We start from the raw sequence: 13,229 nt of genomic DNA, 5'->3' as shown, positions 1-13,229 counted from the left end.
AACAGTCACTATTATATGATGATAGTATGAATGGAGAAATCAAATCCCACCAAACAATAGATATTATTCGAAGATCTTGTTTCTTCCGTTTGACACGTATAGTTACTCTTAATCTGAACAATGTGGCAAATTCAATATGCCACTTCATTGGTCCAGCTTTGTCTGTTCTTTTGGTTTGCACGAAGAGCTTTAAAAGGAGTAGCCTGTCCAACTGAAACCTATTATAACATATTGCCTGCAAGGGTCTTTTTATTGTTTTTCCTTTCTTTCTTTTTTTTGGGAGGCGTGCGCGCGCTTCTATGATGCATGAATGTCTACTTGGCGTGGGTCTATGTAGATTTCTTACTTAATGCATGTGCTGATGGTGAAGAAGAAATAAGAGAGGCTAACTGTAATGCTGCTTGCTAGAGTGATACAATCCAGATCAAGTACATCTTAATTAACTGCTATGGTTCCGATACCACTTTGTTTACTTTACAATTTTGATCAATCAAGATTCTGGACTCTGGGAGATGCTGCCCAAGGGGCAAGGGGACTCGTTCGCTTATTGTACAACCATTGCTGGAAGTTTTGCACCAAAGTGACAGTGGAAATGAAAAAAATACAGGGATTTGTCTTGTTGGCTTCAAGCATGAGGTATGCATATAGTGATAAAGATAGAGCCTGGGCTGGAGCTATTGCAAACAAATTCAGAGGCAAGTGAAAATAGTGAGCCTGGGTTGGACCTTTCACCAAAAAAACTGGAAGTACAGATATATGTAGAGATTCGTAATGAATTTTGAACTTACTTTACATTTGAACTTAGACAGCAATCTTTGTTTAAAGGCTTTTTTTTTTTTACCTCATTATGTTTGTTTGCTCTGATGCATTTGGAATAGATAAGAGATTGGGTGGTCATGAATTTTAAATCCTCTGTATTATATATATAGGCTACAACTCTTAGAATGTAGACTACTCTCAACATAAAGCACAAGTGTGTCCTCTCATCTCTTTTTCAAGAAGTTCATATAACTGCATGTTTATTTAACTGAAGCTGGAAGTTCTTTTCCTACATAACACATGCCATACAATTTGATTAACTAGGTTTGGGTTTAAGTGACTTCTCTGGGATATCCATGTCTGTATTGTTCCATGATTCAGTAGCAATGAAAGCTAATCAAATTTATCTTAAAGGTTGCCGAAAGGGCTGATCTGTTCTGTTTGGTTTATGGTTTGGCGGCAACCATATGGTGCCGAACCATGTGAAGTTGCTGCCTGGAATGGACATATTAAGATATCTTTCAACATCCCTGGTGCAACCTGAAGATGACAACAGTTCCCTTAAAAGTTCACTGCTCACACTTGATTAAACAATTGAATACCTTGTATCAGTAGAAGGTTAGTGAACAAAATCTTATTTCTTTTCTCTCTGCCGCTTCTTTTAACAAACCCTCTCCAGTTAAGCTCACATTTAGGAACCAAGTATGGGGAGCATATATGAGGTTAAGGTACACATCAATGAGACTGAAGAAAGCTTGGATTGTTATAAAAGTTTCCCAAGCCATACACCACAGGCTCTGCAATAAAGGAAAACGGTTAAGAGACGAGAGTCAGCTAGTATTGATTGTAGCAGAATGCCTGAAAAGTTTTGGGAATGCACTGTTGCACATATTTCTATACCTTGATGCGAATAATCTTTCTGATAGCTAAGATAAGGAGGCCTGGCATGAGACTTTGCACATCTGTGATATCATGTTTCAGGATGTATACCTGTCAAAAGCAATGCTAGTTCATCAAATTATCATCTCACAAGAGCTATTTTCTTTTTTTGTCCGACTCACTTATAGGTACATTGTTCAAGTCAACACTTCTGAATTGAGAAGAGAAAAGTAAACTCAGTAGCACACATCACCTGGGCGAGAAAAGTAGACTGTTGTACGTACTGGAGGGAAGCCCCGGAAGGACTAGGCTATGCACTCAAACTCCATCTTCACCCAGAACTTGACCCCTCACCTTGTTGGCATAAAATGGCACTATCAAATGACAAAGTCTTGTATTTTAGCTACCTTAACATCTGTTGAAATGTCTTCTCGATCTGTTATAGATCTGGCCAAGGTTAGAGAGGTTGTTGGCAATTTGGGTTGCACCAGATGATGGAAGATCCTGCTTCCCGAAAGATGAATTTAGTAACATCATTTGCAAGAGAGTATATTTTCTGTATCTCGATCTTAAAAAGCCTGGGAACTGAACTACTGATGCTAATTAATAATAGTAAACTTACTCTTGACCTTATCGAGTCAAAATCATTGATTGACAAAATATTGCAAGTGTTATATATCTTCTTATCGTGCTCTCCCACTGAAGTGTCCTAACTCCTATAGGAATATACATTTCATGCTTTTTGTATGGAATTGAACTAAATTTGCTGCGACCTTCCTTGAGCATAGAGCACCAATATTATCTGATTTGCTATTAAAAGAGATAGAGTTTACCGTTGCCTGAGCTCTTGATTCTACAATTTCTACATTGTTATAGTGAAAAGAAGCTGAAACTGCAGCTTGTTGGAGGAGTATAGATCCAATGGACAGAGTCGGTGTGACAAGACAACCCTGACAACAGTAACAAGTTCATGATCAGGTAAGAGAAGTGTGGCTGAATTCCCAGAAACTGATCAATTGACTTGGAATCCAAAGAAGGGGACGTGAAACACAGAATCCTACGAAAACTTGATCCAGAGCATCTCACCCTGTGCTCACATACCATGCTGGCTTTCTCACACAGAATGTAGATAACGCTGATACTGTATCCAACTTAATTTTTGGCACATAAACCACACACTTGTCATTCTAAATGCTGTTGCCCAATAGGAAAGAAAATGATGAAACACAGTTACTATCGATTTGTTATTGCTTGGTTCTTATTACATCTCTGTCAATACTAAACCCATGGAGCTAAAAATTTCGTGATTGTGGCCTCTTCCTGCTTCATATTGTCAGAAACTTTGGAAGCTAGGGTCTGTGAAATCCACAACTACTGCTGTTGCTTTAGACTGCCAAATTGCCAATCGACATCAATGGCACCATAAACCAAAACCACACTCACATTACACACATAAAGCAAATTTAACACGTACGATAGAAAATTAGAAATATAACCAACACAATTACACAAATATAGATTCAAATCCAAATCCAAGTTACGGTAGAGAACTAATTAAGACATCCATCGAACTATGAGCATAGAACTATGTGTTTACGTGCACGATCGATTCCAATTCTAAACCAAAACCAAAACCAAAACCGAATAAAGTCCAAATCCAAATTACATGCATCGAACTATGACCTATCATTTGGCTTCCTTATGCTGGTAATCATTGAGGTGGTTGAACAGAGCATCTGCATCGATGAACAGAGCTGCCTCTGGAAGACAAATCGGACAGTGAAACAACTTCCCCTCATCACATCTCATTACCTTTCGGTCATGAAGGACCTTATGATGCCCCTCGATGTCCGGAAAGTCCTTTTTGCAATGAACACAATACCCTTGCTTCACCTCTTTTTCCAGTTCCTAAAGAGAAGAAACCTATTCAGAACCATATTATTGCCTTTTATTCAGATCTTTTTGCAAAGCATGCGAATTATTTGGATAATGGTCTAGTTGATCGTGTTATCCCATCTTTAATTACTGAGGATGAAAATTCAGCTCTTACTCTTATTCCTACACCGGAGGAAATCTTAGCTGCAGTGAAGTCTTTGGATCTTGATAGTGCTCCGGTCCGGATGGTTTTACAGGTCATTTTTTTGTTTCTTGCTGGGATATAGTTGGTGCTGATGTGGTTAGTGCAATACAGTATTTTTTTTCACTCATGGGCAGTTAATTAATTCATTCAATTCAGGGCTCATTATTTTGATTCCAAAGGTTGATCATGCTGACTCGATTAAACAATTTCGTCCCATTGCGCTTACAAACTTTGTGTTTAAGATTATTCTGAAGATTCTTGCTATTCGGCTTGGCTCTATTGCATCTCGGATAATTTCTCCTCAACAATATGCATTTATCCCAGGCCGAAACATCTCAGATTGTATTCTAACTACTTCGGAATGTTTTAATTTGTTAGACTCTAAGTGCTATGGCGGGAATGTCGCGATCAAGGCAGATATCACTAAGGCCTTTGATACCATCTCTTGGGATTTTCTTCTTCATGTTCTTGAGGCCTTTGGATTTCATCAAAAGTTTGTTCTTTGGATACGAGCTCTTCTTTCTTCTGCTAAGCTCTCTCTTCTAATTAATGGCAGACAAGTGGGTTATTTTTCTTGTGGTAGATGTGTGAGGCATGGTGATCCTCTGTCTCCCTTACTTTTCTGTATCGCTGAGGAAGTTCTTAGCCAGGGTTTATCTACATTAGTGGCTTCTGGTCAACTGCAGCTTATATCTTCGCCACGTGATACTCGAGCTCCTTCTCATGTTTTATTTGCTGACGACGTAATTATTTTTTGTCGGGGCACTTCACGCAATCTTACGTTGCTTATTAATTTCTTTTCTGAATATGGTAGTGCTTCTGGGCAAATTATCAACAAAGCAAAGTCTCATGTTTTTATTAGTAAGCACATTTATCATCGTCGTCACTCTATTGCCACCTCGTTGGGTATTCCTATTGGTTCAACACCCTTTACATACCTGGGAGTCCCTATTTTCATGGGTGTCCGAGGGCAGTTTATTTCCAACAAATTGTTGACAAAATTCGTCTGCGATTCTCAAGTTGGATGGGCTCATATTTGTCTATGGCTGGTCGTCTCCAATTAATTAAATCAGTGATTTATAGCATGCTTGTGTATAGCTTTCAAGTGTATGAATGGCCAATATCTTTACTTCGGCGTCTGGAGGTTTGGTGTAGGAACTTTCTTTGGTCTGGTTCTATTGAGAAAAGAGGTATTCCTTTGGTAGCATGGCGATCTTGTTGTGCTCCAATGAATGAAGGTGGGCTAGGCGTAAAAAAACTAGTGCTTCTTAATCGGTCTCTTCTTTTGAAGCGAGGTTGGGAGATTTTTTCTACAAGGACAAAGGGTTGTTCTTTTATTCGTGATCGCTTTTGGCGTAATGGTAATGTTCTTCGTTCTTATTCTCCTTCATCCATTTGGCTGGGTGTGAAGAAATTTTGGCCTGTTGTACAAGAAAATGCAAGATGGCTAATAGGATCTGGGGATATTTCTTTTTGACAAGATAATTTTCTAGGTCAGCCTCTTGTTGATTTTTTCAGATCTCATAGTGGTATGGCTGATAACCTCTCAGGTTCTGTAGCTAATTTTATTGTAGACAGATCATGGGTTTTTCCTCCATTGCTCCAGCTTCATTTCCCTGCTTTGTGTGAGCTGGTCAGCCAAGTTCCCATTGCTTTGGACCCATCCACGACAGTCACTTTGGTATGGTCCTCTTCCTCATCTAGCGAGCTTACTGCGAACGTTGCTTTTCACTTTTTGCGCCAGCCTTCTCTTTCAGTTGATTGGGGAAGGTGTATATGGTTGAAATTTATTTTGCCAAGAATGTCGTTGTTGATTTGGAAGGTTCTTCGTGGTCGAGTACTTTGTGACGATTTTATGCAAAAAAGAGGTATTGCCTTAGCTTCTAGATGTGTACTATGTCGGAAGGATTGTGAATCTTTGAGTCACATTTTTAGAAGTTGTCCTTTTGCTGAAACCATTTGGAGCTGCATGATAGCAAAGTTTGAGCTTGCTGCTCCCCCTGGTCTTTATATGACATGCTTCAGTTGGGATTGACTAATGGTCGCAGCCCTCAATTAAAGGAATTATGGGTAGCATGCTTCACTTCAATACTTTGGTTCCTTTGGCATGCTAGAAACAAGGCCAAATATGACAATAGATTTATTACTGTAGTAGGGGTGTGCAGGCTAGTCTTTGGACATATTCAATCTGCTAGCCGTATTGCTTCAGGCCACATGCACAATTCAATTCAAGATCTCCGAATTTTCAAGTGTTTTGGTGTGACATGTCGTCCGCGTCATGCTCCACGAATAATAGAGGTGAATTGGCATCCTCCTTTTTTGGGGTGGATCAAGATCAACTCAGATGGAGCTTGGAAGCATGATTTGGCGCGTGGCAGGTATGGTGCGGTTTTTCAGGATTACAGAGGTCATGTTCTTGGTGCTTTTGCTTCTAATTTTGACATCCCAAGCTCGGTTGCAGCAAAGGTTATGGCGGTAATCAAAGCGATTGAACTGGCTTGGGTGAGGGATTGGAAACATGTATGGTTGGAAGTTGATTCTTCTCTTATTCTTGACTTTCTTCGGTCTCCTTCTTTGGTGCCTTGGCAGCTTCGGGTTCAATAGAATAATTGTTTATTTCGCATTTCTCAAATGAATTTTCATTCATCTCATATATTTCACGAAGGGAATCATGTTGCTGATGCCTTAGCAAACTATGGTACGTCTTCTACTGACTTTGTGTGGTGGGATACAACTCCTAGTTTCATTGCTTCAAATTGTAATGAAGACCGTTTAGGTCTTCCGAAGTTTAGAGTTCATTAGATTGTTTTTCTTTGTGGTTTTCTGTTAGTATGGAGATTTTGGCTTAGTCCCCCTCCATTGTAACTTCTCTTTTTCTCTAATAAATTTTTTGGGGTGTTAGGGACTCCTCCCTCACCCTGCTTCAAAAAAAAAAAAAAAAACGAGTTAACATCAATCAATGATATGCTTATGGAATTCAGAAAGAGAAGATAGAGATAATAGATGAATCAAAATGAGTTGCATTAAATGAGTTTCACAGATCAAATTTTACCTGGCTGATCTTGTCTTTAAGCATGCTGATCTTGTCTTTGAGGTTGCAGCTTTTGACAATCTTCTTCTTGCTCGCCATTTTGATTTTGCACACTCTCTCTCTCTCTCTCTCCAAAACTCTTTTATGAGATTTGGTTTTGGAAGGGACTACTTTATAGAGTAGAGGAGCGAAGGGCAGAGTAGGTGGTAGTGGACGTTCCCGCCTTGGCATATAATGTTCGTGAATCGTGACCCATTTTCGAATTTTCTACTCTTTTGTTCCTAAAAACGCCTTGGTCTTTTCTATCTTGTTTACCAAACGTTCAATAGTTGGAATGGGTTTTTTGGTAATTCTAGTGTAGAAGGTTAAACAGTAAGTAAATATGCTTACATGGTATAACTTTTTTACCTTTTTCTTCCTTGCTCTGATCCTCTCTTAGTCTCTTCTACAAATCTACCCCTCTTCCTGATCGTGAGAGAAAATGGGGAGTGGTGTTGGGAAATGTGAGGAAAGAGATGAAAATTAAAGAGGAAAGAGAAGGAGAGAGGAGAAGGAGTTGTGAGGTCGGATGGTTGTGTACGGTGGTGAGAGTGGCCGACACTCTCTGAAAACGCGTACCGTACACCGCGTTTGTACATGGGGGCTTAAGTTTTAGGTTGTTCATGGTATGGGTTTCTGGAGATTTCCTGCAATTTGAAACCTTGTAAAGGTATGTTGCTTTTGAATAATTGTTCGGTCTCCTTCTTTGGTGCCTTGGCAGCTTCGGGTTCAATGGAATAATTGTTTATTTCGCATTTCTCAAATGAATTTTCATTCATCTCATATATTTCGCGAAGGGAATCTTGTTGCTGATGCCTTAGCAAACTATGGTACGTCTTCTACTGACTTTGTGTGGTGGGATACAACTCCTAGTTTCATTGCTTCAAATTGTAATGAAGACCGTTTGGGTCTTCCGAAGTTTAGAGTTCATTAGATTGTTTTTCTTTGTGGTTTTCTGTTGGTATGGAGGTTTTGTTTAGTCCCCCTCCATTGTAACTTCTCTCTTTTTCTCTAATAATTTTTTTGGGGTGTTAGGGACTCCTCCCTCACCCTACTACAAAAAAAAAAAAAAAAAAAAAAAAAAAAAAAGCGAGTTAACATCAATCAATGATATGCTTATGGAATTCAGAAAGAGAAGATAGAGATAATAGATGAATCAAAATGAGTTGCATTAAATGAGTTTCACAGATCAAATTTTACCTGGTTGATCTTGTCTTTAAGCCTGCTGATCTTGTCTTTGAGGTTGCAGCTTTTGACAATCTTCTTCTTGCTCGCCATTTTGATTTCTCTCTTTCTCTCTCTCTCTCTCTCTCTCTCTCTCTCTCTCTCTCTCTCTCTCTCTCTCTCTCTCTCTCTCTCTCTCTCTCTCTCTCTCTCTCTCTCTCTCTCCAAAACTCTTTTATGAGATTTGGTTTTGGAAGGGACTACTTTATAGAGTAGAGGAGCGAAGGGCAGAGTGGGTGGTGGTGGACGTTCCCGCCTTGGCATATAATGTTCGTGAATCGTGACCCATTTTCGAATTTTCTACTCTTTTGTTCCTAAAAACGCCTTGGTCTTTTCTATCTTGTTTACCAAACGTTCAATAGTTGGAATGGGTTTTTTGGTAATTCTAGTGTAGAAGGTTAAACAGTAAGTAAATATGCTTACATGGTATAACTTTTTTACCCTTTTCTTCCTTGCTCTGATCCTCTCTTAGTCTCTTCTACAAATCTACCCCTCTTCCTGATCGTGAGAGAAAATGGGGAGTGGTGTTGGGAAATGTGAGGAAAGAGATGAAAATTAAAGAGGAGAGAGAAGGAGAGAGGAGAAGGAGTTGTGAGGTCGGATGGTTGTGTACGGTGGTAAGAGTGGCCGACACTCTCTGAAAACGCGTACCGTACACCGCGTTCGTACATGGGGGCTTAAGTTTTAGGTCGTTCATGGTATGGGTTTCTGGAGATTTCCTGCAATTTGAAACCTTGTAAAGGTATGTTGCTTTTGAATAATTGTTCGGTCTCCTTCTTTGGTGCCTTGGCAGCTTCGGGTTCAATGGAATAATTGTTTATTTCGCATTTCTCAAATGAATTTTCATTCATCTCATATATTTCGCGAAGGGAATCTTGTTGCTAATGCCTTAGCAAACTATGGTACGTCTTCTATTGACTTTGTGTGGTGGGATACAACTCCTAGTTTCATTGCTTCAAATTGTAATGAAGACCGTTTGGGTCTTCCGAAGTTTAGAGTTCATTAGATTGTTTTTCTTTGTGGTTTTCTGTTGGTATGGAGGTTTTGTTTAGTCCCCCTCCATTGTAACTTCTCTCTTTTTCTCTAATAATTTTTTTGGGGTGTTAGGGACTCCTCCCTCACCCTGCTACAAAAAAAAAAAAAAAAAAAAAAAAAAACGAGTTAACATCAATCAATGATATGCTTATGGAATTCAGAAAGAGAAGATAGAGATAATAGATGAATCAAAATGAGTTGCATTAAATGAGTTTCACAAATCAAATTTTACCTGGTTGATCTTGTCTTTAAGCCTGCTGATCTTGTCTTTGAGGTTGCAGCTTTTGACAATCTTCTTCTTGCTCGCCATTTTGATTTCTCTCTCTCTCTCTCTCTCTCTCTCCAAAACTCTTTTATGAGATTTGGTTTTGGAAGGGACTACTTTATAGAGTAGAGGAGCGAAGGGCAGAGTGGGTGGTGGTGGACGTTCCCGCCTTGGCATATAATGTTCGTGAATCGTGACCCATTTTCGAATTTTCTACTCTTTTGTTCCTAAAAACGCCTTGGTCTTTTCTATCTTGTTTACCAAACGTTCAATAGTTGGAATGGGTTTTTTGGTAATTCTAGTGTAGAAGGTTAAACAGTAAGTAAATATGCTTACATGGTATAACTTTTTTACCTTTTTCTTCCTTGCTCTGATCCTCTCTTAGTCTCTTCTACAAATCTACCCCTCTTCCTGATCGTGAGAGAAAATGGGGAGTGGTGTTGGGAAATGTGAGGAAAGAGATGAAAATTAAAGAGGAGAGAGAAGGAGAGAGGAGAAGGAGTTGTGAGGTCGGATGGTTGTGTACGGTGGTAAGAGTGGCCGACACTCTCTGAAAACGCGTACCGTACACCGCGTTCGTACATGGGGGCTTAAGTTTTAGGTCGTTCATGGTATGGGTTTCTGGAGATTTCCTGCAATTTGAAACCTTGTAAAGGTATGTTGCTTTTGAACTTGAAGTAAATGTTATCAAATTTGGGTGTCTTGAATGGAGGTCTTGAATCGGCTGATTTGGGTGTCTTGAATTGGTGGATTTTGGTGTTTTGAATTCTGGAGATTGACTTTCAATCAACTGGTTCTTTTGTGACTTGAAGCTTTCGTGATGGTTCAATTGGCGACTTGGGTTCTAGTTTTTGCTTTTACACGGGGATTGTCTTTCATGTCACTACTCTATGCTTTGCATTTTTGTTGTACCCATATATATGCATGCTAAGGGTTTCGGTCTGAGATTTTGATTCCTTTGGTGCATTCTGATGACAGATTTCTGGATTTTCATTATAATTTCTACTGCTTCTGACTAGAATTGGTCATCGTGCCTTCCACCACGGCATCACCCACCGGAATCCCAAGGTTCAGGTCAGCGTCATCGGTTTATTAGAAAGGGTTATGAATCAACGGCTCATTCTAATCTCCAACAGAAAGCTTGCATGATCACAGTAGCTTGAGGTTGAAGTTTCTAGGGGCATTTGTCTTCATAAATACTTTATACTTTTGTGTTGCAGTAACCATTATTGCACATTGCTACATAGAGAAGAGAGATCTTCTCTGTGAACAAGTGCTTCTGTTTATGTGTTTATTGTGCACTCAATAAATTAGCACTGTAACTTTCAGCCAATTTTTTTACTAACTGGGTAAAAAGGTTAATGCTTTTTAGATGGGACTTGGGGACAGCATTCAATAAAATTATGACAAATTACATATAAGTTATTGACAAAATATGACTTAACATATACATCATTTAAAGATTGAACTAAACATATAAGGACTAAATCTTACAAATAAGGACAATTTACTATCCACTTGCCACATGTCATGAGTTAATTTACTTTTTTACCCTTAAATACTTCTTTTGACTTTCAATCCCTTTATAAGGACTAAATCTTACAAATAAGAACAATCTGTTCTCCACTTGCCACATGTCATGAGTTAATTTTTTTTTTTTATCATTAATCACTTATTTTGACTTTTTTTTATGTTACTTCTTTTTTTTTTAGAATAATTCTTTTATATTATTTTTTTTTTCTGAGAATAATACCTTTATTTTACTTCTAAAAAAAAATCTCTTCTTTTTACACATTGCTATGAGAGAAAATCTTAGAGCTCTCTAGCAAATTTCTTTTTCTTCGGTATTGCTAAAAGTGTCATTGGTTAAGTAGTAGCTTCATTTGCAGTAGCAGGAGCAGTAACAGTAGCAGTATAAGGAGCCGTAGTAGTAGCAGGAGCAGTAGCAGTAGCAGGAGCGGGAGCAGTAGCAGTAGCAGGGAGCCGTAGTAGTAGCAGTAGCAGGAGCCATAGTAGTAGCAGGAGTACTAGCAATAGCAGGGAGCCATAGTAGTAGCAAGAGCAGTAGCAGTAGCAGGGAGCTGTAGTAGTAGCAGGAGCACTAGCAGTAGCAGTAGCAGGAGCAGGAGCAATTAGATTTGTCAATCCATGAATGACAGATCAATTCAATTTGAACACTAGCAGATCATATCATTGACAGTAGTCGATCATATCATTGAACCAAATTGCAGATCAAAACACTGAATAGTAGCAGAGCATATCATTGACATAAACTATAAACTATATAGTAGCATATCAATTCAATTTAGCAAATCATATCACTGAACAGTAGCACAACAGCAGTTGCATATCATTGAGACATTGACATAAACAATAATTGGCCTTTCAAAAATCCTTCCTAACTGAGGAATCTTTCGTAGAGTGGATTTGCTTTTAGCAAATCTAAATGCATTTTTCACTTGGGGAATTGTAGACACAGTAGTATTAAGCAAACTTCATACTTAAGGTAATCATAATACAATACTGATGCAAACCTAATGATATAAACCTTGTCAAAAGTGGAAGAAACTACATTATGGACAAGATTCGAATGGAATTTGGACATTATAACTATAGTGAAACTCTGAACTATATGTCAACGCACACTTCATATATAGAAATCTGAATCATTTTGCAACTGCTTCAAGTCCCAGAGTTCAATGAGTACCGTGATGCACTCTAATTCTGCTCGACCTACATAGCATTCCCAGTTTATATTGGGTCACCAGTCATCACCAACTAAAATTGTCTAGATTTTAGTTTTAGAATGATGAACAAAGAAACGATACAGATTCAAAAGGTTCCAAAATCCCAAAAACCAACAAACTCTTCCTTTATAAATTAGACTTGACTTTTGTCGCGGAGCAAATCAATAATAGATTAATAGTACTAACATCTCTCTAATGTGCATTCATTACTCCAAAACACCAATCCTAGATCTATCAATGCAAAACTACCAAGATTTTCACCGACATGCAATCCCATTTCTTCATCCAAACACACATTTTCACACATCCATCAGGATCATCATTGATTCATCATCACCATCTAACATGCTGCTAGCAAATAGAAATTGCACGATGCTAAACACACCGCCAAAATCAAAATCAACTCGATCAAAAACCACAAGCATTCAATCTACGCAGCTCACTAAAATCTCAAAAAAGGGCACTCAAATTTGTCAACTTTTACCTTCAATGAGAGTCAAAAACTGATTCAAGAAGGCATTAACCTGATCCTTGTACAAATACCCAGCCGCCCCAAACCCACCAAAAATTCCCAACCAAGAACAGCCCCACCAAGACAATACCTTTAAGCGCCAACCCACTCTCGCCCTCATCATCATCATCACCTCCGCCGCCGATTTTTTCAATCTCGCCGCCGCCGTCACTCTTGGGATTATTGAAGAGCCACTTGAGGCTCTGTGGCAGAGCAGTGGTGGTCTTCTAGAGGTGGCTGGTCTTGTTCTTGGTTTGTTTGAGAGACGAACATGGCGAGGGGAAGTGGAAGCGGTGGTGGTTGGGTTTGAAGAGGAAAGAAGAGTGGGAGGAGGAGAGGGGAAGCGGAGGTGGTTAGATTTGGCGTTGGTTCCTTGGGTTTTCCGTTTCTGGGTATTGGATATTGGGTCAGTGGCAATACCCGTAAATTGTAATGAAACTCAAGCATTTTGGTCATTTTTCATTAAAATTGAGAGTCAGGCATTTAGTTTTTGGGCCTGGACTCATGTCCTTATTTGTGTAAATCTTTTTAAATGTGAGTTTTATGTGTTTACATCTTTGGTCATGTGCTACTATGTAATTTTCTAAAATATATTTAACTGGGGGTATGCATTTTAGGTTAGCTCAAATTGTGATGGAAGTTGAAAATTTATCGAGTTA

The 13,229-nt window shown here is 38.9% G+C and overlaps 1 protein-coding gene across 1 annotated transcript; it reads right to left on the bottom strand.

Annotated features, from left to right (window-relative positions):
* Positions 1–3,010: 3,010 nt before the first annotated feature.
* On the bottom strand, positions 3,011–3,788 carry LOC121051203. The gene is made up of 2 exons (XM_040513312.1): positions 3,689–3,788; positions 3,011–3,546 (listed from the first exon to the last, which is right to left on the bottom strand). The coding sequence occupies exons 1-2, from the start codon at positions 3,773–3,775 to the stop codon at positions 3,325–3,327; spliced, it is 309 nt and encodes a 102-aa protein (XP_040369246.1). The 5' UTR covers positions 3,776–3,788; the 3' UTR covers positions 3,011–3,324.
* Positions 3,789–13,229: the final 9,441 nt, after the last annotated feature.

This window comes from Rosa chinensis, chromosome 1 (assembly GCF_002994745.2).
Source record: "Rosa chinensis cultivar Old Blush chromosome 1, RchiOBHm-V2, whole genome shotgun sequence".
Classification (NCBI taxonomy): Eukaryota; Viridiplantae; Streptophyta; class Magnoliopsida; order Rosales; family Rosaceae; genus Rosa; species Rosa chinensis.
The sequence above is the reverse complement of the archived record's forward strand: the minus strand, read 5'-3'. Positions and strand labels throughout refer to the sequence as shown.